The sequence below is a fragment of the Delphinapterus leucas genome, chromosome X (assembly GCF_059928025.1).
Source record: "Delphinapterus leucas isolate spDelLeu-1000000601 "Yukka" chromosome X, BTC_Dleu_Yukka2, whole genome shotgun sequence".
Classification (NCBI taxonomy): Eukaryota; Metazoa; Chordata; class Mammalia; order Artiodactyla; family Monodontidae; genus Delphinapterus; species Delphinapterus leucas.
Window position 1 is genome coordinate 79,609,477 of NC_143150.1, and position 24,262 is coordinate 79,633,738.

The window sequence follows — 24,262 nt, forward strand, 5'->3', positions numbered from 1 at the left end:
GGCTAGGAGTAAATCTGAAAACTTCCTTTCTCTAGTCCAGGGCTTTTCCCCAAGTTTCGGACACCAGGTCACCAACACAGAACAGGGCAGTGATTTCAAGCAGACTGCAAGTTTTGTAGAGGGTTTTCCACTGCAAAGCTGTCTTCTCTTCCTAGTACCCAGTATGCTGGAAGAGTGCAAGCTGTAATAGTGTAAAGAAACCATAAGTAGGAAAGGAAATCTGACCTGCAAGTGCAGAGATATCAGAGAAAGACAAACATAATTGGATTTTGGATAATTTGTTGAGTGTCCTTGTGGTTCTGTACACAGCACTGATTTGCTGAACTTATATAGCTAATTGTGAGTCGCCTATAAATACTTAGACAGTGGCCTAAAGGCATCGTTCCTTCCTCCTTGGCCCAGGCTCCAAAGTGGCTGCAAAGGATTCCTTTTTCCCCCGTTCCTTTTCCCTCCTCCCCACCCTTTTTCCTTCCTTTCCTCCACCGTTCTCTTTCTTCATCGTCGTATCCCCCTATTTCTTCTTTCTCCTTCCCATCTTTCCTTTTCTTTTCCTCCTGCTTCTCATGGTCTTCTCCTCATTTCCTCCTCCCTCCCTGCCATGCCCTCTCCCCTTTGGCCCCTTATGTCCGATCCCTCCCTCTTTCCCAGTCCTTTCCCTCCTCTCTCCCCTCATCTGCATCAACCCTTCCACAACATGCTCCCCACCCCCACGCTAGAACTGGCAGCCAGGGCCTCCAGCTGGGCTGGATGAAGCGGGCCTGCTGGGGGAACCGTGGGTTCTCCGATTGGCTGCCGCGGGTAGCACGCCAGCTCAAGTACCTCCCCCCGGCGAGTAAACGCGCCTCTGCGGCACCTGCTATTGGCCGGCGGGCCTGTCAGCAGCCTGGGTTGTGCCTCACGCAGGCGCCGGCAGTCGCTCGGAGAATAAAAACGTAGTCTTCGCATTGGGGGGTGGGGAGAGGAGAGGAAGAGAGCCAGCGAGGCAGGGATCGAGAGAGTGTCTGGCAGCCGGGAGCTCCGCGAGCAGAGAGAGCGTAGGAAAGCGAGCGAATTAGGAGTAGGGGAGACCGAGACTGACCGGTAGCCAGCCAGGCAGGTGGACGGACGCACCCCCGGACAGACAGACTGAGCAGGCGCCGGAGAACCTCGCTCTGGTTCCCCCCGCCTTTCCCTTTGAAAGCCAGGATTTTGCCTTTTCCGTGGCGCCCGAGAGAGAATGCTGGACTCTGCCGACTTCAGCGCAAGCTAAGATTTCTCAGCTAGGGAAGAAGGATCAGCTCAGTTCTGAGAAGGGGGGAAGCAAGCACCCCTGTCCCCATTCCCCCTTCCCCCCCTCCCATATCAAACTCGGGCGCCAAACCCAGCCCTTCCCCAACCACCCGACTTCCTCCTCTCCTTTCTAGCATGGTGGCTGTATGGACAGTCTGACAGAACAGAGACTGACATCTCCCAATCTGCCGGCCCCCCATCTGGAACACTACAGTGTTCTGCATTGCACCATGACCCTGGATGTGCAAACTGTAGTCGTTTTTGCCGTGATTGTAGTCCTCCTGCTTGTAAATGTCATACTCATGTTTTTCCTGGGAACGCGCTGAATGGAGTCCAGCCACCTGAGCTGTTTCGAACTCTCGTTTTGATTTCATCCCGAGAACCTCCAAGAAAAAAAAAAAAAAAAAAAAAAAAAAAAAAAAAAGAGAGAGAGAGACAGAGACAGAGACAGAGACAGGGAAAGAGAGGGAGAGAAAGAGCAAGCTTTCTTACTCAGGGGGGAAAGCGTTTTGAGCTTCAACATGGCCTCGCTGTGATATGTATGACGTTGGTATATTATCTCTCCCTAAATCTTTTGTTATGTCTTGTCTTTTAAGTATGCCTGTGAGTGTAGTTGCTTATTGCTTGAGTAAAACTGTTGATAAAGAAATGCTTTCTATTTATGTGTGCATGTGTGTGTGTGCATTCTCCACCTATGTGACGTTCATGAAGCAAGCTCTGTGTCCTTATACAATGGCTTTGCTGATTGTAGTGTCTTGTCAATTCGTTTTCTTTAAAACTACCTTTAAATTCCATCACAGAATTTCAGTCAAAATTTCTCTCTTGCCATCAGAAGCGCATTTGGGTTTGTTTGGGGCAAGGGGGGTTGTGGGAAGAGTATGATGAATTTCTGGCATCTTAGGGAAAACAGTATTGCACTAGATGTTTAGAGGGAAAAATTGATGCAAGGAATGAATTTAGGGAGAATGATTCTTCAGTCTCTAATGAGAAGTGAGAATTTGGGAAGTGATGTGGTGGGGTGCGTTGTGCTGGCAGTTGGTGACTGTGTTCTCTGAATCTTAATTTGCTGTACAGGGTTTACAATTTCCAATTTGGAAAGAAGCCACCTTTAAAACATTTTTTAAATCATTAAATGTCAATTTCTTTGGAATCATGGGATGGGGTATAAAAGCGTTCTCTGATCTTTATGAATTAGCAAGAGAAGACATTGACAGTAACTGTTTGGTTCTTTTTCCCAAAGATTGTACCTGTGAATTTGAGTTTGGGGATTTTCTCTGTATGTCCTCCAAAAAACAACAAAAGCCAGCTCTCTACCTACCTTGGGAATAATGTATTTAGATATGCCTCTTTGGGGTAATCTCATTTGCAAAGATGTTCTTGAACTACATTTTAAATAGAACTTGCTAGTGCTAATGAGAAAGTGGTTTTGTTTGCTTCCTTGTTTGTTCTTTAAAATCAGAAGTCTTTCTAATTAGAAGGTTTCCATGACAAAATGAAAGTATGTATCATGCTAAATTGAGAGTTTTGAGCACCCCCCCAGAAAGAAGTCTGGATGGAATGGGATGAAAGCTCTGGAAAACATGAGCTAGAAGCAGCATTCCAATTTGACACTTATTTGCATGTCTGTATCTGGTGGTAGTGGTGGTGGTTGCTGTTAATATTGCTACTGTTATTATTTGTATACTTCTGTTTCCCCTAAGAAAGCTCTTGGCAAAGCCAGGAAAAAAATTGTCTCTGATGCCAGTGTGCATAATACCCCTCACCCCCCACCCACTGATGTAGGCAGGTCTTCTTCATTCTGTTTCTTACCTGACTTGAAAGAGTGCCAATTATGTCTCATGTAGCAATGAATCAGGGCACATACACATCCACACACATGTTCCCTCTACACCCATGTGGGCGGCTGTTCATGAGTGATGTGCAAATCTGCTGGCATTGTGCTCTCAAGTTCCATGTGCTGTTGTTCAGACTCTTTGGAAATGACTTTGAAGGCTGTGAAGGGGGCTCTTGAAATTGTCCTGACCTCAGGACCCAAAGAGTATTGTTTTATGGCTTTAGAAGAGGTTTTGAGCCTCAGGGTGTGCTCTCAATGGTTCTGTGTGGGTGAGCAACTGATTTTTTAATTCAGTTGGTACCATGGTGTAAGCATGATCTGGGAAGTCTGCTGGCATTCACTCTTATTATTTACTCTTTAGTCCCTTTGTGGGAGCCCCTGGGTTGAACTAAGAACTTGTTTTTTGCAAAGAGAATCTAGTGAGTCCCTTTCCCCATCCCTCCCTGCATTTGCTCCAACAGTATTGTCTAAAGTAAACTGATATTTTAGCTGGGCACTTTGTTTTGAGACAGTGTTGGAGAGTGAGGAAAGGCTCTAGGATGGGCAGCTGCAGACCTTGGTCCTCTCTGTTCAGTGACTGTTTGACATTGAGCAATTTTTTCCTCCTCAGTAAGTTTGGGATTCCCTATAACACTGGCATTTGGGGATGGTTGGGCTATGTTCTTGCCTTCTGTGATTTTGGGTGTCCATAGGCAGTTGAAATCAGAGGCTGGTGAACTGGAAAGACAAGTGAAAGGCAAATGAAATGTTAATTAAGGGGTGATGGGAGTGGGGAGGGAGGAAATATCTGTTTGCTGGTAACTGGAGAAACTTAAGTTTTATCTAAGAGATTTTTTACCTAGTTACGTGGGAAGAAAACTGGACTACAACAATAGAATGCTTTTTGATTTTTTCCCCCAAGGGGGAAAGGGTTCTCCAAGGCTGGTCTTTGAGCCAGGTTTATGACAAATTATGTGTCATGAAATGCCACAGCCTTCACCTCTGGGTGCCTGACAGACCCTTGGCAGAAAGCCTTTGGGAAGGTATGTGTGTAGGTTGTGTGACAGTATGTACGTGGGTGTGTGTGCACACCCTACTCTGTGTGTGTATGTGGGAGGGTGAGGGGTGCACACTCCTGAATGTGGATGGGGGTTGGTTGTGCTAGGAATGAGGAAAAACAGCAGTTTCACAGTTCTGAAAGGCCTCCTTGTGCTATGGCCTATAAAGATTTGACTGGTGCCAGGATGGATGAGTGTCCCCCATACCAGCTTTCCCCCTACCACACACAGCTTCAGAGTAAAGGGGTGGCTTGAAAGAGCCCTTTCATCAGTAATTTAGTTTGTGAAATGGGTAAATATTTTTCAAATTAACTTATTTCTAGGCAAATAAGGGGATGCTGCTAGCCAGATGGCAGGCCACCCTAGAGCAGCTGAAAGGGAGTTTAGGGAGTAGAGAGCAGGGTGACGTTTTACTTGTGTGAATCCTAAAGGTTTGGCATTTCTACTTCAGACTTGTGAGGGTATGCAAAAAGAGAAAAGAGTGGGAGAAAATGAAAAATGCAGCTGAGAGGAGTGGAACACTCTGCATTTTGACTTTTTTTTTCCTTTCCTGCCTCTTCATCTTCCCCCTTCTAAGACTTTCCTACCTCCCTTGATATAGCCTCCTCTCTCTCCCCGACCATCCCTACTGTAAGTGGGTTAGAAGGAAGAGGGCTTTTCCTCTCTGATGTGACCCAACTATTCCTGACAAAGTTCCTTGTTCCCTTTCCTCCTCTCTGACTCCTTTGTAGAGGATAACTTTTTGCTACCAGCTCAAGAATTTTGGCTCCCAGCTCCCCACTAGGGGATTCAAGAAAATGTCCTCAACCAGTATCCTAGCAACTCCTGCATCACTCAGCTCCTGCTGAGCTCCAGAGCCCACACTTTAAATGTCCAGGCACCAACGCCTCTGGAGCAAGGGGGGAGCTGGCAAGCAGGACTTGAAGAGGTGCTTTTGGGGAGGGGACAAATAGAGAGCAAGATCCTCATTGCCTGCAAAGGCCTAGAAAACATATCCACAGAAGGCCTACAGAGCTTAGCTGCATCCCAGCCATGGGACTGTTTATTGGAAGGCTCCTGGGTTCAAATCCCTCTGTAGTCACCGCCTTCTCCTTAAGATTAAATGAGCCATTTCACAGCCTAGCTTTAGTGCAAGGAGGTCTGCAGGCCCTGAAAAATATTTTTGTCTAACCATGCCTTTTGGCTGACACAGGGAGACGTGAAGGGATAGCGTGGTGGGAACAAACTGAGCAGTGCTTTACCCCCCACTGAGACAGCCTCTATCTGTCAGAACCTGTAACATCTGCCTCTGCACTGTGCCCCAGTTTTGTTTGTGGCTAGAGAACCCTGCCCAGCCCAGCTGCAGTGTGGAATTTGCTTTTTTTTGTTGTTTTATTTTTGTTGTTGTTGTTTCTATGTTGCTGGTCTCTGAATAGTTTCCAGCTGAGATGGCTGGGCAAATTGGAGAGGCCAGTTTGATTATTGGTTTGGTGAACAGGGCTTGGGCCCTGACTCAGATTTTCTCATCCACTTGTATGTTTGTGTGTGTGTTTGTGTGTGTGTGTGTGTGTGAGTGTGTGTGTGAGTGTGTGATTAAGTTGCTAGGGACCTGAGGGATCCCAGTGAGCCTTTGGGTGAGGTGCTCTTCTGCCCTATGGTGAGGCCCAGACTGAGAGTGCTTGGCTGTGATCAGAGAAAACACTCTGGCAGTTGCAGAGATGCTGCTAAAGCATGTCCTTCTTTTTGCCTCTGTTTGCCATCTTGGCCTCTGCTCTCCTTGGCCTGTGGAGTACTTGCTCTGGACAGAGACATGATTGGGAATTGAGCCTGTTCTCCAAAAATAACTGCCTCCTCAGAAGACCTCCCACAGACCATCTGGCTTCAGTCCCAGTGGCTTTGCCCCAAGAAGTGGGATGGAGGTGGGGAATCTTAGACTCTTGAGCTCTTATTTCTAGCTCTGCAACTTGTTTAGGCCAACTGAGTCTCTGGCTTTCCTGGAATCCTTGATCAAAGCTTAGCTCTTCTCATGTCTACCCAGAGTATTTCCTGTCATTAGGTGGGTATAGATACTCAAGAGTATTTGGTATGGTGCTTTGCCCTGGCACCAAAGTACTGAATGGAAAAGCTAGAAGGGGGGAGGGTCTAGTGGAGAGAGAAGACTCAGGAAACAGTCCAGTAATGACAGTACTAATAATCCCTTGTCAGTGCATGGGCCTATAGGGTTTACAGAGCAATTCCATATCTTTTCTAATTTTGAGCATCACATCAGCCTTGTGAAGTGGATAGGGATACATGTTATTCCTGGTTTTACAGATGAGAGAAGTAAAAGAGAGATTGGTGGGATGGGACAGTGGGTCTGCCTTTCAAATGGAGAGTGGGAGAGAGTCATAGTTGATCGTTCCCAGCTAGTGTGAAGCTGAATGGAGTCAGGTGGAAGGGGAAGAGTGTGAGTCACCCCTGAAGTCATACTAACTTCCTCAGCTACTTGCTTTCATTTTTAGTGCTTTTTCATACCTTTCATTTATATAGCAATTTTGCACAGAATTCTTTATTCAATAAAATGTTGCCTTTTAATCTTGAATATACATCAAATAGTTCCCTTTAGTCTTATGAAAACTCACTATTTGGGATCTTCAAGGAGAAAGGCAGTGTGAATTGGTGAAGTCTAAAATACAGAATGTTTTGAAGGAACTACAGTTTTCATACAATTGTCCTTCCTTTTAAAGAACTCTAATTTTTCTATATATATATTTTAAATGTGCTGCCCAGAACTGATCATGCTACTCCAGGTGCCACCTGATCAGGATCAAGTACAAAAGGACTTTGATCTGTCTGTGAAATATTTAATATTGCAGTCTTCTACTGGTTCTCAATCCTCAGTGAACATACAGATCAGCTGGAGAGTTTTTAAGTACCCATGCCAAGTCTCCACTCTGGGAGATTCTGATTTAATTATCACGGGATTGGTCCCAGGCAGCTTTTTTAAAAAAATTATATTTAAGGCTCCCAAGATGATTCAAACATACAGCCAGGGTTAAGAGCCTTTTGGGCTGTAGGCACAAAACCTTTGCTGTCTAGTCCAGTCCTCCGTGCTGTTGTGAAGTTGGCCTTTTGAACCAAACTTCAGGCTTTTTTGAACCAAACTCATTGAATTTTGTTTGGTTGATCCATTACTCTAGCCCTTTATGGTTTTTTAAAATTTTGCTTCATTGTGCCAAAACTTAGCAGTTCCTTCTAGCATTGCATCAGTTAAGCTTATTTTTTTGGTTGGTCTATTCTAGCTTTTGGCATTTTAAATTTCTTTCCCCTTAATGCCATGAAACAGATTAGCAGTCTCTTCTAGCATTGCATTATTTGAAAACTGAATAAGTATCATCCAAGTTGTTGATTCAAAGAAATGTTTAATATAATAGGGTTAATGCTAGCTCCTCTGGCAACTCATCAGAGCTGCCTCTTGGAGTTGGAGCTGGTTAAGTTTTGTGTATATCTGGTCAGCCAGTGCAGAATCCACTGGGTGCTAACATCATCTATCCTGTCAACATGTTCATGAGGATAATGCGGCATGATGGATTTGTTGTATGCTTTGTGGACATCAGGATGTATGCTAGTTTCATAGCGATCATCTACCAAGGCAATGACCCTATCAAAAAAAGGAATATGAGTCACTTGGCATCTTACCCCTGGTAAATCCCGTTGCAGGCTCCAGGGTTCCCTAAGTTTTTTCAGTACCCCCAAACCATATGTTTCCTAATTGAGTCCAGAATTTGCCTGAGGGTCAGTGCCACAACTGTAGGTTTTGTGTACCACTTTCTTTTCCCCTCTTTGGAAAAGCGGGGCATCATAGATTTAGCTTTAAAAGAAAATATTTGGTTAAGTATAGCTGATTCACTTTTTTATAAAGCAGAAACTAACACATCACTGTAAAGCAATTATACTCCAATAAAGATGTTTAAAAAAAAAGAATATATTTGGTTTTCAAACAGTTTAGGAAACTCTTTGTGTGTGTTTCTCTTGGTTGGCTGAATTGTTTCCATTTACACTGTGGTTCTCAGCCTTGGTTGCACATTGGAATCACCTGGGGAGTTAACAAGACTAACAACAATTCCTAAAATCTCTGGGGGAGATCTGATTGAGTTGGTCATGGTGAGGCCCTGGCATCAATATTTTTTTCAAAGCTCCCTGAGGTGACAGGAATGTTCAGCCAGGGATGAGAATGACTGCTGTGTTCAAAGGAAATGTCAGCTCAGCCTGAATCTGGCTTATCACACACGTGAATAGGCAGGCTTCACAGATGGTGAGATTTTATTCTAGGATTGTGGGGGCCTTGATGAATTCTAGGGGCTTGTGTCCACCTTAAAAAGGAGGACTCAACCCTAGAGAGTGAGTAGTCTGAGGACCTATTTGGATTTTATATTATCAGCTGTGAGATGGTTTGAACCTTTCAGGAAAATAGTTAGTCCCTATGCATTTTCTACAGTAGTGCAGAAGATTCTGTTCATTTGCTGGGTGACCTTGGTCAAATTACCTCTCCCCTCTGAAATTTGTTTTCCTCATCTGTAAAATAAGGTCAGGTGGATTAGATAGCTTCAAAGATTTCTTCCAGCTTTAATGATCTGTGCTTACTTTGTGATTAATACTAATGATCAAAATGATTAAACAGGGCTTCCCTGGTGGTGCAGTGGTTGAGAGTCCGCCTGCCGATGCAGGGGACACAGGTTCGTGCCCCGGTTCAGGAGGATCCCACGTGCCACGGAGCGGCTGGGCCAGTGAGCCATGGCCGCTGGGCCTGCGCGTCCGGAGCCTGTGCTCCGCAACAGGAGAGGCCACAACGGTGAGAGGCCCGCATACAGCGAAAAAAAAAATGATTAAGCATATTATTCAAAACCCGTAGGTAATCCAAAGATCTCTTATAGCAGGTTTGGAGTGCACAGGGTGATTTTAGGGGGTAATAGACTTGCCTTCCTAATTATATTTAGCTTAGGTTTCTTCTAGGACAACTGAACTGTAGGTTGTATTCATTGAGCACACACTGATTGCCCACAAGGAAGGGAGCCCTACAGTGAACTGAGTGTCAGGGGGATGCTACTATGGGATTTAGTATTTGTTGTTAAAGATACATGTTGCATGGATAATTGAGAATTGCCTCTTATAGATAAAATACCAGCCTCATAGTTCTGGGAAAGCCTAGGAGGCAAGGGGCAGGCTGCTTTGACACCCCAGAACCCCTTCCTGCAGAATTTTAAGTAGCCATTCATTTAATTAATACTACTACTACTGTTAATAAGAATTTAAATGAATAAAGTTTCCTAGTTATTTCATTGGCTTTTTCCTCAAATCTGGAAGTAGTTGAGGAACCTGATGCACAGTGAGATTAAGTGACTTACTCAAGGTCACACATTCAGAAAGTGGTAATTCCTGGCCTAGAACCCAGGCCTCTTGACAGCAGATCTTTGCAGTTCTTCCAGTGTAGCCTGCATAGTGGACTCTGTGGTCAGAATATGGTCATGACTCTGAGAATTGAAAAGCCACCACTGACAGAGCAGAACTCAAGAGGAAACTTTGAAGAAAGGAACAAAGGGACAACCTGGTGGAAAAGGAGACATTAAGGGAGGGATTTGTCCGAGGCCAGTTCTTTCTTGTTCTTATCAGTCTTCTGTGCTAGTTTCAGGCCCCTGACAAGAACTGGGCATTTGGTCTTTGAGCATCAAGGTTGAGAGTTAGTAGTAGTGAAGAGAGGAAATTATGCATGCATGACAGAGAGACAGCATATGGAAGGCAGTTCTTTAGTAGGAGAAAAAAATGGCCTTGGGCCCCCTAAGAGCAAGCTGTGCCTCTGTACCTACCTTGCTCCCAGAACTTGATCAAAACCCTTCTCCACTAGGCCTCGGTTTCCATGTCACTAAAATGAGGAGTGGATTTAGTAGAAGAATCATGTTCTCAAATGAAATTTGAGCCAGTAGCTTCTCTATAAAACCTGAAAAAGCAGAACTTGTCTGGTTGAAATGGACCTGGGACAGAAGTGGCCGACAGAGTCTAGAGTTCCAGACTTGCAAGTGCAGACCTTATTCATTAGGGTAATTAGAATTAGAAGAGTGGGGAAGGATCTGCCCAGCTCAGCTAGATTACTTGGAAGATAGGACAACCTTGGATGTAAGAGGCGGGTTGGGGGGTTGTCTTTCATTTATGTGGCCAGGATTCACATAGAGAATCACATAGGGGCAGAGATTAGAGTACCTTGGAGATCTGCATGCCTCTCCCCTTCCTGTTTTACAAGTGAGAAAATTAAGGCACTGAAGGGAAAAGGGACTTATCCAAGGTTGCAGTGATGGGTCTCGGTTCCTGAGTCATCAAATCAGGCCCTTGCCCCCTATAACCTGCTACCTCTGCTATAGTGTTCTGGCTCTATGCTCTCTTGGCTGTATCAGAGACCTGAATGCTCTCTCAGGTTCGGTTGGAGAGAGAGAGCTGACAGAGAGGCTGAGAGAACAAGAGTATTATGTAACCTCCTAAAGGGGAACAGGCCTGTCAGAGCCCTTAGGGTGCCAGGCAGTCAGATGGGGTGGGGGGAGCACCGAATCTCCTGCAGACTACATCAGTTCTTCTGAGGCAGGGAGCCCTGGAAGCAGCACAGTGTTGCTCAGCCATCCACCCTCGGGGTCCAGAGGAGGCTAGCACTGTGCGTCCATAGTCAGCTCTGGGAATAGTTCTGGCAGCTCTGATCTCTTTGTCTGCCTGCCTTCATTAGAGGAGAGAAAGGATGCACCTCCGTGCCCAGCTGGCTGCAGGAAGGATGTGCTGAGCCCACCCCCACCCCCTCAGAGTGTGGTGCCTAAAGGCAGCATCTACTTTTAGCTGTACCTCCCACAGCCTCTCCTCTGCCCACTCTCTTCCTTCCTCCTCCCTCTGTGAACCATGCTGGTTGGCAGGAGGGCTGGGCAGTGGGTGCTTTGGCACTGGGAAAGAGGCATGGTGGAGCCAGGCATCCCTAGGAGAGGCTTTGATAGAGCTGGCATGGTGGGAAGTCTCAGAACAGGCAAAATGATTAGACTCCTTCGTGTTTAGGGACTAAAGGGAGTGGAGGGATTTATTAATTTCCTTTGGACCTTGCAACCACCTGAGGTGCTTGTCTTGAGAATCCAGATTGAACTGCATAGGAGGGCTCAGGAAGACACTTTCTCTACTTGGATTTAGAGAAAAGCAACTGGGGCTAGTGGATGCTCGCTTGATTCTTGACTCTCTCTCTCTCTCTATTTTTTTCTCTCTCTCTCTCTATCTCTCTCTCTCTCTCTCTCTCTCTCTCCCTCTCACATTGTCTTAAACTTAAACTTTTCAGTGGGTTTTTCACATTGTCTCACTTGATCTTCTCTGTGGCCCTGTGAAGTAGGTAAAACTGGGATTACCTGCATTTTACAGATGAGAAAAATGAGGCTCAGGGATGTATCGTCATATATTGCCTGATCTGGGCTCAAGCTCTGGAAGTTACAGTGCCATTTAAAATCATTCCAGACAGCTGTATCTTCTAGAAAAGGGGTGTTACAGCTGTCTTGAGTCCAATTCCCTCATTTTGGAGGCTAGGTAACTAGGCTCAGAATGAGAAAGGGCTCACCCAAGGAAACACAGTATGTTTGAAGCAGTACTGGAGCTAGAGCATTGCCTTGCAAGGATGTGAGTTCCTGGACCCATGAGACTTGCAAGCTGTTCTTGTCTTTCAGGGATGGTAAGGGAAATCTATATGGTGTGATAGAAAGCAAAGGATCACTGAACTAGTTGTCTGTCGTTGTTTAGCTCTGTGACCTTGGGCAAGTCACTTAGCCTCTATGAGTTGGTTTTCTTTTCTGTTAATTGAGGCTGATAATCCCTGAGAACTTTCTGAGGCTGAAATCTCTGGGTGACTGCTGTAGTGGAGGGGCCTGACACTTGGTAGGCTCTCTGGAAAGGATTTGTTAGTGAAAGGCTTACACATGAATAAAGAGGAGCCGCAAATATGAACTTAGTTGCTGGGTGACCTTGAACAAATCCCATTGTCTTTGTGCCTCATTTCTCTCTGTTACAACTTGGAGGCCTCTTTTACTTTCCTCCCTTGGAAGGATAGAATCCCTACGTCCCAGCCCATGTCTTGGGTCATTGGTGGGAAGCTGGGATTTTTTTTCTTTATAAGAAGCTTTCTTTTATTTACCCCCAGCTCCACCCACCTCGCAACCTGGCCACACATGGTGCTATGAATACCAGACTAGCTTTCTCTATCCCTATCTCCTGAAAAGATAAAAGAGGAATGTGGAAGAAAGCCAAAGTTAATTGTGTTTTTACTTAGTGCCTTTTCAAGTCCATCAAGCCAGAATCACCTAGGCACTTGGAAATTATAAAACAATTCTTTGCTCCCAGGTCCTTAGCTAGAATTTGTGATGAGCATTACTGGATTTCATGATATGATTAAGAGTTATGTTAGAAATTGAAGGCTGTGGACAAATGACCTAATTAGAACAAATCTGCACTTTTCGCCTTTATCTGTATCGTTTTGTTTGGGAAATTCTCATTGCCCTGGGGACAGGGCAAGAAGATAAAGACTACTGTATAGTTCTTTTATTCCTGCCACATTTGTCTTTTCTCACAATTCTATGAGGTGAGCAAGGCCAGGATTCTTCCCATTTTATGGCTAAGTAAATTGAAACTATCAGTGTTTCCTCTTAAAAGCAGTGGTGTACTAGAAAGAGCATAGCATATATAGTTAGCTGTTATCAACCCACCCATACCAAATGGCCTTGGGCAAGGAGTTCATTCTAAAGATGCCTTCTGCACTTTGTTTCTATCTATGTCTTATTATAAAAGTTAATCAAGATAGCAGAGAAAACTAGGCAGATTTCACTATATAACTCTGGCTAGGTTGGCACTGAACCACTAATAGGCAGCTCAGGTACATCTATTTGACCTATGATAAGTCCACCCACATATCGTCCAGGGATGCATGAGAGGCCTTGCCAAATGCAGAAGAGTGGCCCTAGATCCTGTGACCCTTTGTGCCCTGTTTGGAGGTTTTCTCTTTGTAGATTTATCTGGTCGTGCCTTGAGCCTAAAAGCTGGCTTAGTACCATCACTAGTTCCCACAGTCATCCCAAAGGATGGGGAAGGAATGCTTTAGGTAAACCCCATCTCATTTTGCCTGAGCTTTAGTGAAGATTGTATGCCTTTAGGACTTTATCCCTTTTACTCCAGGTGGCTCAGGACATTGGAAAAATGAGTGTGGAATGACAAATGTAGGGAGGCAACCAGTAGCTTGTCCAGAGCTAGAGGGGGCCTAGCTAGAACGAGACAGCTGTAGGTGCTAATCCATATGCACATATCTGTGTACTGTCTTTTTGTAGTGGTGGTGGGAGGGACCAATGTTAGTCCATGATGCTTAAACTGAGAAAGTCACTGGATGAGAATGAGGAAGAACCCATAAGCCCACTCCCTTACAGTACTGCTTGGGAACCTGCTGTCTGGGGAGAGTCAAGGACTTGCCCAAAGTCTCATAGTTGGTCCTTGATCCTTGTCTTGTCTCTCTGTTCAACTCTTGGCTGCTAGACCTCATATTTTTGAGGCCTCTTAGATAAATGGAGTGGTGGCTAACCCTCTTGGGGAAAGCACCTATGAACACCATATTCAGAAAGTGACAGATGAAATTCAAACCCATGTCCTCTGACCTGCTTAGGAGCAGATTAATCCAAGTGTCTTAGAGGACACCTGTTAGAAACAAATTGCACAGGAGGAAAATTAGTTCAGTCTTGCTGTCTATCCATGCCCTCTACCCATACCCACATGTACATACACACACTATAGGTCACATGTGATGCACACACTGAGACATATGTCCAGTATATTTGGGATACACATGGGATACACATGTGGGATATGCTTTCACATTGACACACTTGGAGCACACACATTCAGTTAACCATAGGGCACACTCACTTGCACACACTTGGCACAGGTAGGGTACATATATACAGACACATGTGAGGCATGCTTATGCAAATTTGTGTGTGGACACACATGGATACATATAAAACATAACTGTACACTCACACTCACACTGAGATGCATACTCAGATATACGTCTACCCCCAAGCACACACTCCTAATGACTTACATGGACAAACAACTCTCCCACCTTGAGACACATTTGAACACACCTATGGGACACACTCACATGCCCCACACATCCCTATGGGACACTCTCTGATGCAGAACACATTCTAAGGCCAGCTGTCTCAGTCTTCCAAGTGGGCAAAACAGGGCACTGGCTCCATCTGGTGGGCCTCTATCACTTTGCTCTGCACCTTTATCTCTGAAATCAGGCTTCAGAGGGCAGTGAGCTCAGGAATAAAATGGATACTCAAGGTGGCATGTGTTATAGCAGGCTCTACCAGTCAAACAAAACTTAGAACTGAGCCCTGAGATGTTAACAGGCAGATGGAGAAGATAAATTGACACTGGTCAATGCAGAAAGCTTGAGCCTGCTCCTCTATCCCCCAGTGTAGTTACAAACCATTAGGGAATGATATGATTGTGAAGTAATATCCTAGAAAACCTAAAGTAACTGAATATTAAAGTTTGTTTTTCTTGGGAATGAAGTAACAACTTGGGCCAGAGTAAGTATATCTAAATTGTGGGTGGGAGGGTGTGAGGGGAAGTAGTAGGATGCATAAAGGGGGGCAGAGGCTCAGCCTCTCCTTGGCCAGTGGTGGTAGGAGAGAATAGCCACATGCTTAATGACCACAGCCCTGCCCCTAGGCATACCAGCTTAGGCCATCTGGCCCCACTAATGAGGGCTATTTTTAGAGTTTCTCAAGCTAGAAACCAGGTCGGGGTGTCCTGGGGAGGCCTTTCTGGCCCTTAGTACCAAAGGCTGGAGCTGAAAGAGGGGGCCCTAGATTGGATCTGGGTGAAGGGTGGGAAGCAGTGAGACAGGTGGCTAGAATATGCCAGGTCTGCCCTGGAGCAGCAACCTCAGAGCCCCAGTGGATTACTGTTGACTGTGACAGCCTCATATCTGTTTCTGAACTTTGGACTTGAGATCAAGAAAAACACATTTCAGTTGCTATTCTGCCACTTAGGGTATGTCTCAATCAGGTTTCCTTCCTCTGTCTGAGTCTTATTTGGTCTATAGGTAAAATCGTCAGTATTGTCTCTCAGACGCCGGCAAGGCTCAGAATTGAGAAAATGCTTTGCAGATGTATTTGTTCTTCACCAACAGATCTGTACTTACCCTATCCCTAAGCTGGTCTCGATGCATGCCAGCTACTGAGCCTGACTTACAGAGTAGCAGTAGAAAAAAGGCCAAAAAGGGGGCCAGGGAGAGGCAACCTCATGATGTCAGGTTGGTCAGAGTCCTTCTTGGATCACCCTCACTCATACAGATGCTTTTCAGTGCCAGGTCAATCCTTTCCCAGAACACAGGTTTGCAACATTTAGGTGGTCATATAGCTTTTGCTCCTCAGGAACTCTATGTAGGGAAAGTGGGGAGCATCAGAAATAGAGTCTCCTTCCTAAACTAGAAAAGGCAATCTCAGATGGCCTGTACCTGCCACCTGCCAGAGGAAGTAGCCTCGAGTGCCAGTACTGGCTCTGATAAAGTGTCTTATTCTAAGTTCTGTGCCCAGGGCCATTTCACCTGCTTTGTTGAAGGGGATGGGTCGGGAACTAGACTATGTAGCACAAGTTCAGATTTCTCCTCATCCCATAAATTGTGGGCAAATTCCTTCTGAGTCTGTTTTCTGGTCTGTAAAATGGGCTTAACTGTTAAGTTTCAGGATTGTGGGGTGCAAGAATTCATGGTGACAAAGTATGTGAAAAGTGCCTTGTAAAATGTTGAACATGTTTTACTATTATTAAGAGTTCAACCAGGGTGTGATTACAGGTACTTTGGAGGTAATCTAGGAGCTTATCTTCAGTCTATTTCTCAACTCCTTACCCCTACCCTTTTTAAAGTAGTATTGTCTCCATTTTGCAGATGGGGATACTGAGTCTCAGAGAAGGAGGGACCAGCCTGAAGATACAGGATTAGGTAGTGGTGGATTCAGGTCTAGAAGCCATGCCTTCAGATTATATTCAGTGTTCTTTCTATGGCCCCAAGCTACCACCCAATGAATTCTAGTGCTAAAAGGAAGCTGCTGGTGGCAACTTAAAATATGTTAAAAATTTAGCTTTGTCTCTGACACATAGCAAGGAATGGGGGCTCTCTGGGACCCAGCCTTCCCCAGAAGTGTCCTGCTTACCCACGAGAGGCACACTGACTGACCTGTCATCCCTTCCACAGCAGCTCATGTCCTACTTGTCTCTTGCATATTAGAAGCAGTGAAGCGTTGGAGAAGATGCTAAGCTGTTGTGAGAGGGAATTGTGCTGCCCATTTAATTCACTTCAGGAGGATCCCTGAAGGCACTTGATCTACCTTGGCCACCCCCACCTCCTCACGGCTTCCTGGGTACAGAAGCTCTGTGTGACTGACCTGCCTAAGGGATTGGGCCTAAAGGTATCTGAAGAAATAATGTTTAAGGGCCTTGATCTGTGGAGTATTTTGCCAACTCTTGAGGGATGATAGTGGAAATCCAAAAACCAAAGCTGGGAGGGTCCTTTGAGACCATCTGGGCTGACTCTCACCTGGCCTTGATGTGGACATTTAAACCCAGCTAGGCTGACTTTTTCTCCCTTAGTGTGCTCTTCCTTGTACACCACAGACTCACAAGCTAGGCCATATTTCCTAGAGCCTTTCTAGCTTGTTTATTTTTGCTTTCTCAGCCCGGGAGAAGGGTGGGTAGGTACAATGAGACACAGTGGTGAGAGGAAGGAGATGGAAGAGTATGTGGAGCTCAGGCCTTGGGGAAGAAGGCCTTTTGTGTCTTTTATCATCTGTCCTGACGCTAATACATTATTTTCCTGTAATTCACAGATTGGCTGTGGGAGCCTAACCCAAACTGTTGCTATTTTCACTTGTGCTGCTAAAATCTGTATAATGACTACAGTATTGGTCTTTCTGGGGGATTGGACAAGCAATGTCAAGGGTGAGGAAACTGGAAGAAGAAAGGAGAGGGACACCTTCTGTTCTTCAAGTTTGAGAAGCCAGAGAGGTGAATAGGGAACGGTTAGTCGCCAAAGCCCTGCCAAGAAGCAGCCACACAGTTTCTTCAGCTCTCTTGACCCTAGATACCTCATTTAAAAATGACTTTATTTTTGAAAAGGAAATACATTCATATGGTTCAAAAGGTACAAGAGGGTACACAGTGAAAAGTCTCACTCTAGCCCTGCCCTCCAGCCACTTGGCTTCTTCTGCAGAGGCCATCAGTGAGTCCTTCCAGAGAAATGTTCTATGGATATATAAACATATATGAATATATTCTTTTTTCTCTTTTTTATGGTAATATACACACTGTTCTATACCTTGCTATACCTTGAAGGTTCTGTGATCCTGTAGGAGCATGAGGATATGCTGTGGAGAACAGAGGTTAAGAGCCCTGGTTCTAGAACAAAACTACTTGGGTTTTGCTTCTGGCCCTGTATGACCTTCAGCAATCACTTCATCTTTCTGAACTATGGTTTTCTCATTTTTAAAATGGGGATCAAACAAGTTAGTATATGTAAAAACTTAGATTTGTCTCTGATACACACACTAAGCACTCAGTAAATTATAGCCATTTTTTATTATTAGAAAAATATTGGACTGTGAGTCAGTAGATTTGGGTTCTCTTCTGGCCTCTGCTCCTGCGTTACCTGAGGGACTTCCTTTGTCCAATCCTGTTTCTTCATCTTTAAAACGAGGTCTCATCCCTACTCTTCTTACCTCCCAGAGTTGCTGGGAGGATCTAGTGAGCTTATGAATGTGAATTGAATATGAAAACAACCTAGAACTATAATGTGTTTAGCACATGGTAGGGGTGCTGCTTACTCTTTTCTGGAAGCTGCTTTAGGTGGCTTGAACCCAGTGGCCTGAATTGTGTGGAGAAAGCAGTATTCTTCCTTCTGGCAGTGGAACCCAAAGGCCATTCCTGTACTAGAGTTCTATTCTGGGTAGAGGTAGCCCATGACAAAAATTTGAAATAGTCAAGTTTTGTCTTCTGACCTTTCTTATCCCACCCCCTCCCCCTTCTGCCTTTCTTGTTTCCATGTCTCCTTCAACTCCCTTCTGTCTCTTGACAAAACCTGCTTTTAGAAGCAAGGCAGCAGCATCTGTCAAAGACAACCCCAACTTTCCATTTGAGATAACCTAGTCCAACTAGCTCAGGGAGGAGTTATATCTGCTTAAGTTCAATACTGCAAGTCAGCAATCAAGCCAAGCCTGGAGCCCATTCTTCCCATCCCACTTTTTTCACTAGCATTTTCATTTTAGTATAAATTTGAAATTCAGATTCCTTAGCAAAGACATTTGGTGATAAAGGAGATACTGGAAGTGTCTCCACCTAGCCTTCATACTGAGGTGTTCTTACCACTTCATTTCCAGGGAGGGTCAGATTTGTTTGGGGCCCTGAGAGGAGGGTGAGGCAGGTGCTGGATGTAGTATTCAAGGGGTGACATCTGTAGAGCAGAGGGAGGAAAGAGCACCAGAAAATGTCTAAAACTGATTTCCAAAATGAAGCTCATGGAGAAAATATTAGAAGTTCTTTATATATTAAATAGTTAATCTCATCATTTAATTTCTATTTTTTGTGGAGATTTTTTATAAAACACATACTACTTTAGTAGCACTTAGATACTGGGGTAGGTGTTTATTTTTTTACCAATTGACAATTTTTAATCAAAACAATTGACAACTGTCCTTCTAAAAGACTGTAGGCTTATTTTCTAATCTTGGCTCTGCTGCTGACTAACTTGACACATTAGGTAACTTCCTCTTACTAGAGCCTCAGTTTTCTTATCTGTAAAATGTTGGACTGAACTAGGTGTGCTAGCTCTTGGGAGTCTCCAATCCTGGCCTTCTCTGAGTATAATAATCTACTCTTTCAGGCTTTTGAGCCCGAGACAGAGTCAAGAAGAGTTGGTTCAAGCCCTAGCATCTTACTGGATGATTTATCCCTCAGTCAGCTTCCCTGGGTCCCTTCCCTTCTTCACCCCCACCTCCTCCACCTAGCCCAGACAAGCAGAGGATCTCTTATATAAGCCTACCTGACCTACTTGAAGTTCTTTTGTTATAAGCACAATCACTTTTCCTGCAGACACAGACCGGATGCTATCCTTCCTGGGCCCTGAGGGTGGGTCTGATTGTGCTTCTCATGTGTCCTCTTTGGCAGCCTAGGTTTAGATGTTGCATCCCTCTTTCCGTAGTCTTTAAGGACACAGTGTGAAGGGGAGCCAGCTCAGCTAATTTGAGTCCCCTGTGGCCTGATCTAGTGAATGCTCACTGACCACTCCTGCTCATCCACCATTTTTCATGTCTGCTGGGAACCCAGGAATATGCTAGACTTTGTCAGGAGAAACATGACCCACCCCTGAACAGGAAATGCTCCTGATAAGGACCAGAAACACTGCTAAATGCCTTGGCCAATGTCTTTTCTTTTTCAGGGAGCAAAGGAGAAGAGGGAAATCAATAAGCTACTGGAAACTATCTTTCACTTTCTGATGGACTGTTTAAATGCAGATTTCTCTTTTGGGCCATAAGGACTCCCCAGGAGACAATTACATTCTCCTTGGAATGCCTGCCAAGGCTAGAGCCTTTGCAAGCCTGTGTCCTGGGTAGGCATGCTCAGTAGACTTCAAGGTGGTTTAAGTTGATTGAAATATGTTTATTTTTCCTCTCTCTTCTCCAGATATAGGAGCATGTCACAGTGCACCTTACTAAATGCTGTTCCTGTTCTCATCACCTTAGACCAGACGGCCACATTTAATACAACATTAGAACTATTAGTTCCAACCTATCTCCTCCACTGCTCCTCCCCCCACCTACAGTCCTCCTTCCCCTACAAGATTTTAACACGACATCTGTCAAATGGATAAAAAATTACTTTCCCTTCTTCTCTCTGCCTTGCCCACCCACCCTCTGGCTGTGGTGTTGATGAGTATAGAACTATACATGTGGGAGGCACGGAGGACAGATTCTTCATGTAGTTCTAGCCCCCTCCTCCTACCCTTCTGTAAACCTAGAGGAGCCCCACCCCCACCCCTTGGAGGAACGCCAAGGCTGGCCTTCAAGTCACAGTCCAAAGAAATTTAAGGCTCCCAGGGCTGGTCCCCGTTGAATCACATAAAGAAATTCAAGAACCCAGGTGCAGGGCCCAAGATGGGTCTAGGTCACCTCAGGCATTTGGGGCTTTTTGAGCCCTCTGCCTATCCCCTAGGCTTGCCCTGGCCATCTTTCAAGGTATGAAGGCAACAAGAGACCCAAATGGGCGGCTGGAACTTAGTACCCACAGCAAGTCCAAGAAGGGCATGATGCCCAGAGCAGGAATATTTTGGAGATATGGCCTAATCTGGCTCAAGGCAGAGACAGACTGGGGTCAGAGTAACCTCCAGCTTGGGATGAATTGCTTCTGACTCAACTCATGGAGAGTGCATTGCTGAGTCAAGTTTTTTGCTAATAATTTGTCTCTTAAAATATTGGGAGCTGACTTGGGTAGATTGAACACAACTCTAAGAAATTGTTTCTAGATTGTAATGTAGAGAGATGCTGCAAGTATTTTCCATTAGGGCCATTGGGGGCCTCAGTGTTGAAGGTCAGGATGGGGGTGGGAGTGGGTGTGCAGGTGCAGATAGTCTCTTGAAGCAGACAGGGAAAATCCTCCTAGACAAACTGTTATAATTCCTTAGCCTGCCTGGAAGCTGACACAAGAAGGAGAAGCCAGGAGACAGAGTTTCAGAGATTCTGGTTTCTTCTGAATGGGCCAGTGCAGTAACAGGAAATTCTTGTACTTCAAACTCTGGCTCTAGAAAGTTTAAAAGACTCTTGGTCTCAGTATGATATATGATTTAGAATCACTTGGGCTGCTTGTTAAAAATGCTGGGATGATTCTGAGCAGAAGGTCTGGGGACCACAAATCAAGAAACTGGTGTAATGAATCAGAGGCACCTGAATAGTGCCAAAATAATCCAAAACAGCTTGACTAACTTTTATTCCCAAGATGCTTTGAAGGTGCAAGCTGATGCTTATCAGGTTGGGAACTATTCTGGTATGGGAGACTTCTCCAGCCAACAGTATCATGGTTGGTGGTCTGGAAACATTTCTTCTCTCTGATCTGTGCAATACTTGGCCCAGTTGGCTGCATTTTCTCTAAAGGACTTATTCCTTCAACAAGACCAAACTCTTAACGTCATGAACTTTGGGGCAGCAGCTGGGTCTTACTTCAGAAACTCCTGGGCCCATTAGGTTGAGCTAGTGGCTGAAGTTTCATACCAGAAAAGTCCATTGCTAAGGTCTACACCAAACAAGCAACTTCCCTTACCTCATATGTTTGGTCACCGTTATAGCTGAGATCACTTTGTAACTTCTCTTGGAAGAGGTTTAGAAAGAGGTGTTATCCTTTGTTATTAGTCTGTGATGAATGAGAAAATGTCCTGGATGGCTTCATATCTTAAGATGCTTGCCTGGGTTTCCCAAGCTTTTAGTGGCTGACAGGTGTGAGTTGGCTTGTGACATATTGGCGTCTGGATGAGGTGGTCTGTCTTGCTCTTGCTGAGCGACCTGCATCTACGATCACCTTTCAAATCAAGCCAGCCTAGCTGGGGTTCATGTTTCCCAGGTGTGGCTAAAGCCAACCTTCATTTTATTAAAATGAAAAATGAATGGTACAATGAGATATTGAAGAAAGCCAACGCCTAATGACTCACAAATCACATGCCCAAACTAGGAAAAAGATGATCATATCATGAAAAGTGACAGTATTTGCATATTTCCTTTTAGTGCATTTAGAGCCATCATCACTTAAATGCATTAATTATTCTGCTCAGAAGTGAAATTATTTAGTTATGGGTGATAGCAATACCCTGATTAAAGCTGAAACTAGCTAAGTGTGAACTATTAAGTCACAGTGAAAAAAAAAAGCAATCCTTAAGATTTTTTTTAAAATTCATGTTGTTTTTTCTTACCTGACATCTCTTCTTCTTTCCCTGATGACCACTGAGCATCTGCGAAGATCTTCAGCAAAAACCAGCCCACCCTAGAAGCCGCCTGGTCATAAATCCTACCGGCAATGGATTGGCCTATAGGCCACCTGGTACATGTTATGCAAACAATTTCTTTGGCCCCATAGAATATTCTGCAACCTGAACAGAAATGCTCACTCTGTTGCTGTGTTCTTCCTCTGAGCTTGCCTGGTTTTAGGGCTCTGGTCATAGAACTTTAGAGGCTAAAAACAATGTTGTTCATTAAAGATTAAGCAGATGTTTTAGATTTACTGTTAACAAGTGTACAGTCTGAAGAATAACACCCTGGTTGATAACTTGAATAACTCCACATTATCTAATATCTTCTTCTTATCCTAGGTAGAAATTAGTGAAAGAGTCAAGGGAGAGAAAATACAGGCTGGAGTCATCAGAGACAGGATTAAGGAGCAGGTGGGCCAAGATCCTACAGCAAGGAAGAGGCAGCATAGCTCCAGTGTCCCTACACTTAACCATGGCCAAGGGAATGGCTGAATCAGAGGCACAGAGGTAGGAGTTATCTGCCTGCAAGAGACTCAGTTTGACTAGAGTGGAAGGTCCCTGTCAGGTTCAAGACAAGGATTGGATCCATAGATGGGGCTAGATTAAGGAGAATTTTGAGAGATTGACAGTAGAGAGTTCTTGAGGCTTCTTGAGCATGGATAGTGGCACCAGCAAAGAAGTTTTGTGAAGTACAATTATTGAGTAGCTTGAGGAGGAAAGAGACCTGTGAGTAGCAGGAAGGCCAGTTGGGAGGCAACTTGAGGTGATAAGGGCCAGACCTAGGATAAGGCATTGAAAAAGAAGATAAAGGGTTATATCTGAGAGAGATACATGTAGAAGAAAGAAACAGCACACCCAGAAAAGTTATCAGAAATGGGAAAAATGAGGAAGGAGGGAAATGAGGCCTTATTATGAGTTTTACATATGTTTTATTGGAGGCAGTAGCAGGCCCCCAGGGAAATGTGGAACAGGTAGTGGGAAATATGGAACTGGAGGTACTAAGAGCCAATGTCATGAGAAAGATGATTTATCTGAGGAGCTACATGGAGAGAACAAAGAGTAAATGTCCCCATTGACTTTTGAATAGGGTAGTCAAGGGCTAAAGTGGGAAACCCATTCCTCAGTTTTCCCAGCCAGTCTGACTGGCCTGTGCTTTAATGTGTCACTAACAATGCCTGAGTGAGTTATATTCAAGAAGGGACTAGTCAGTGCCAAGTTCTCATTTTCCTGAGTGGAGAGCAAAGAAAGCATACTGGCAAGCACAAAGATGGGTGAGAAGAAATAAGCTGCAATAATGAAATTCCTGTCCTTGCAAAGCTCAAGTGTTACCCTCAATAGAAAGCCAGGGCTGGAAAGGACTTGAGAAGTCATCTATTTGATTCAAGTCTGTAGCTTGATGGATAAAGAAACTGAGACAGGTAAATGGACCTATCCAAGATGATTCAATGAGTTACTGGCAGAACTTCCTCCAGTAGCCAGTCTTTCGGTACCTCCCCGCTGTTGTTGGAACAGTCTGCTTTACATCTTTCCAGAAGTGGGTGAGATTGTTGTCCTTGAACACTTTGGGCAAGATAACCAGAGTCTGTTTACAAGGCCATATGAAAAGGACATCTAGTTTATTCAGGAGAGAGAATAAAATCCCAGCCTATTTTAGATGTGCTTAAAGGGAACAAAGGAAGGAATCTTGCTCTTGTCCATGCCTAGCTGTTGAGGGAGGGGACCTTCTGAGAGGATGGGGGCAGGTACCAACTGAGAAAACCTTACAGAAAGGCAAAACTCCTTCATACCCCTCCTTGTCCCCTTGTGAACTTCTCAAAATGCAGGCCTGGCTCAGCTACTTTCATGGCAACTGGAACATATGCTATTCTGAACAACACTTTTTTTAACCTTTCCCTCTTCTATTTCTTGCCATTAAAATTCTAGTATTTCTGGCAGCCACCCAGGCTAATTAAACAACTATTTTGGGGGTGGTATTGCTCAGCTAGAGGGCAAGAATATGAAGGGGAAGGCAAGTGGTACAGCTCTGGAAAACTGGTGAGG

The 24,262-nt window shown here is 44.7% G+C and overlaps 2 protein-coding genes across 5 annotated transcripts in view; both read left to right on the forward strand.

Annotated features, from left to right (window-relative positions):
* The window catches only part of ARHGEF9 (Cdc42 guanine nucleotide exchange factor 9), a 229,633-nt gene that overhangs the window by 23,676 nt on the left and 181,695 nt on the right, over window positions 1-24,262 (forward strand). The gene's annotated exons all lie outside the window — the stretch shown is intronic.
* Window positions 952-11,408, forward strand: LOC149744304 (uncharacterized). The gene has a single exon (XM_089904466.1). The coding sequence runs from the start codon at window positions 1,416-1,418 to the stop codon at window positions 1,593-1,595; it is 180 nt and encodes a 59-aa protein (XP_089760592.1). The 5' UTR covers window positions 952-1,415; the 3' UTR covers window positions 1,596-11,408.

What these genes read in the sequence shown, in the direction of transcription:
- LOC149744304 (XM_089904466.1), top strand. Translation starts at nt 1,416, where the DNA reads ATGGACAGTCTGACAGAACAGAGACTGACATCTCCCAATCTGCCGGCC.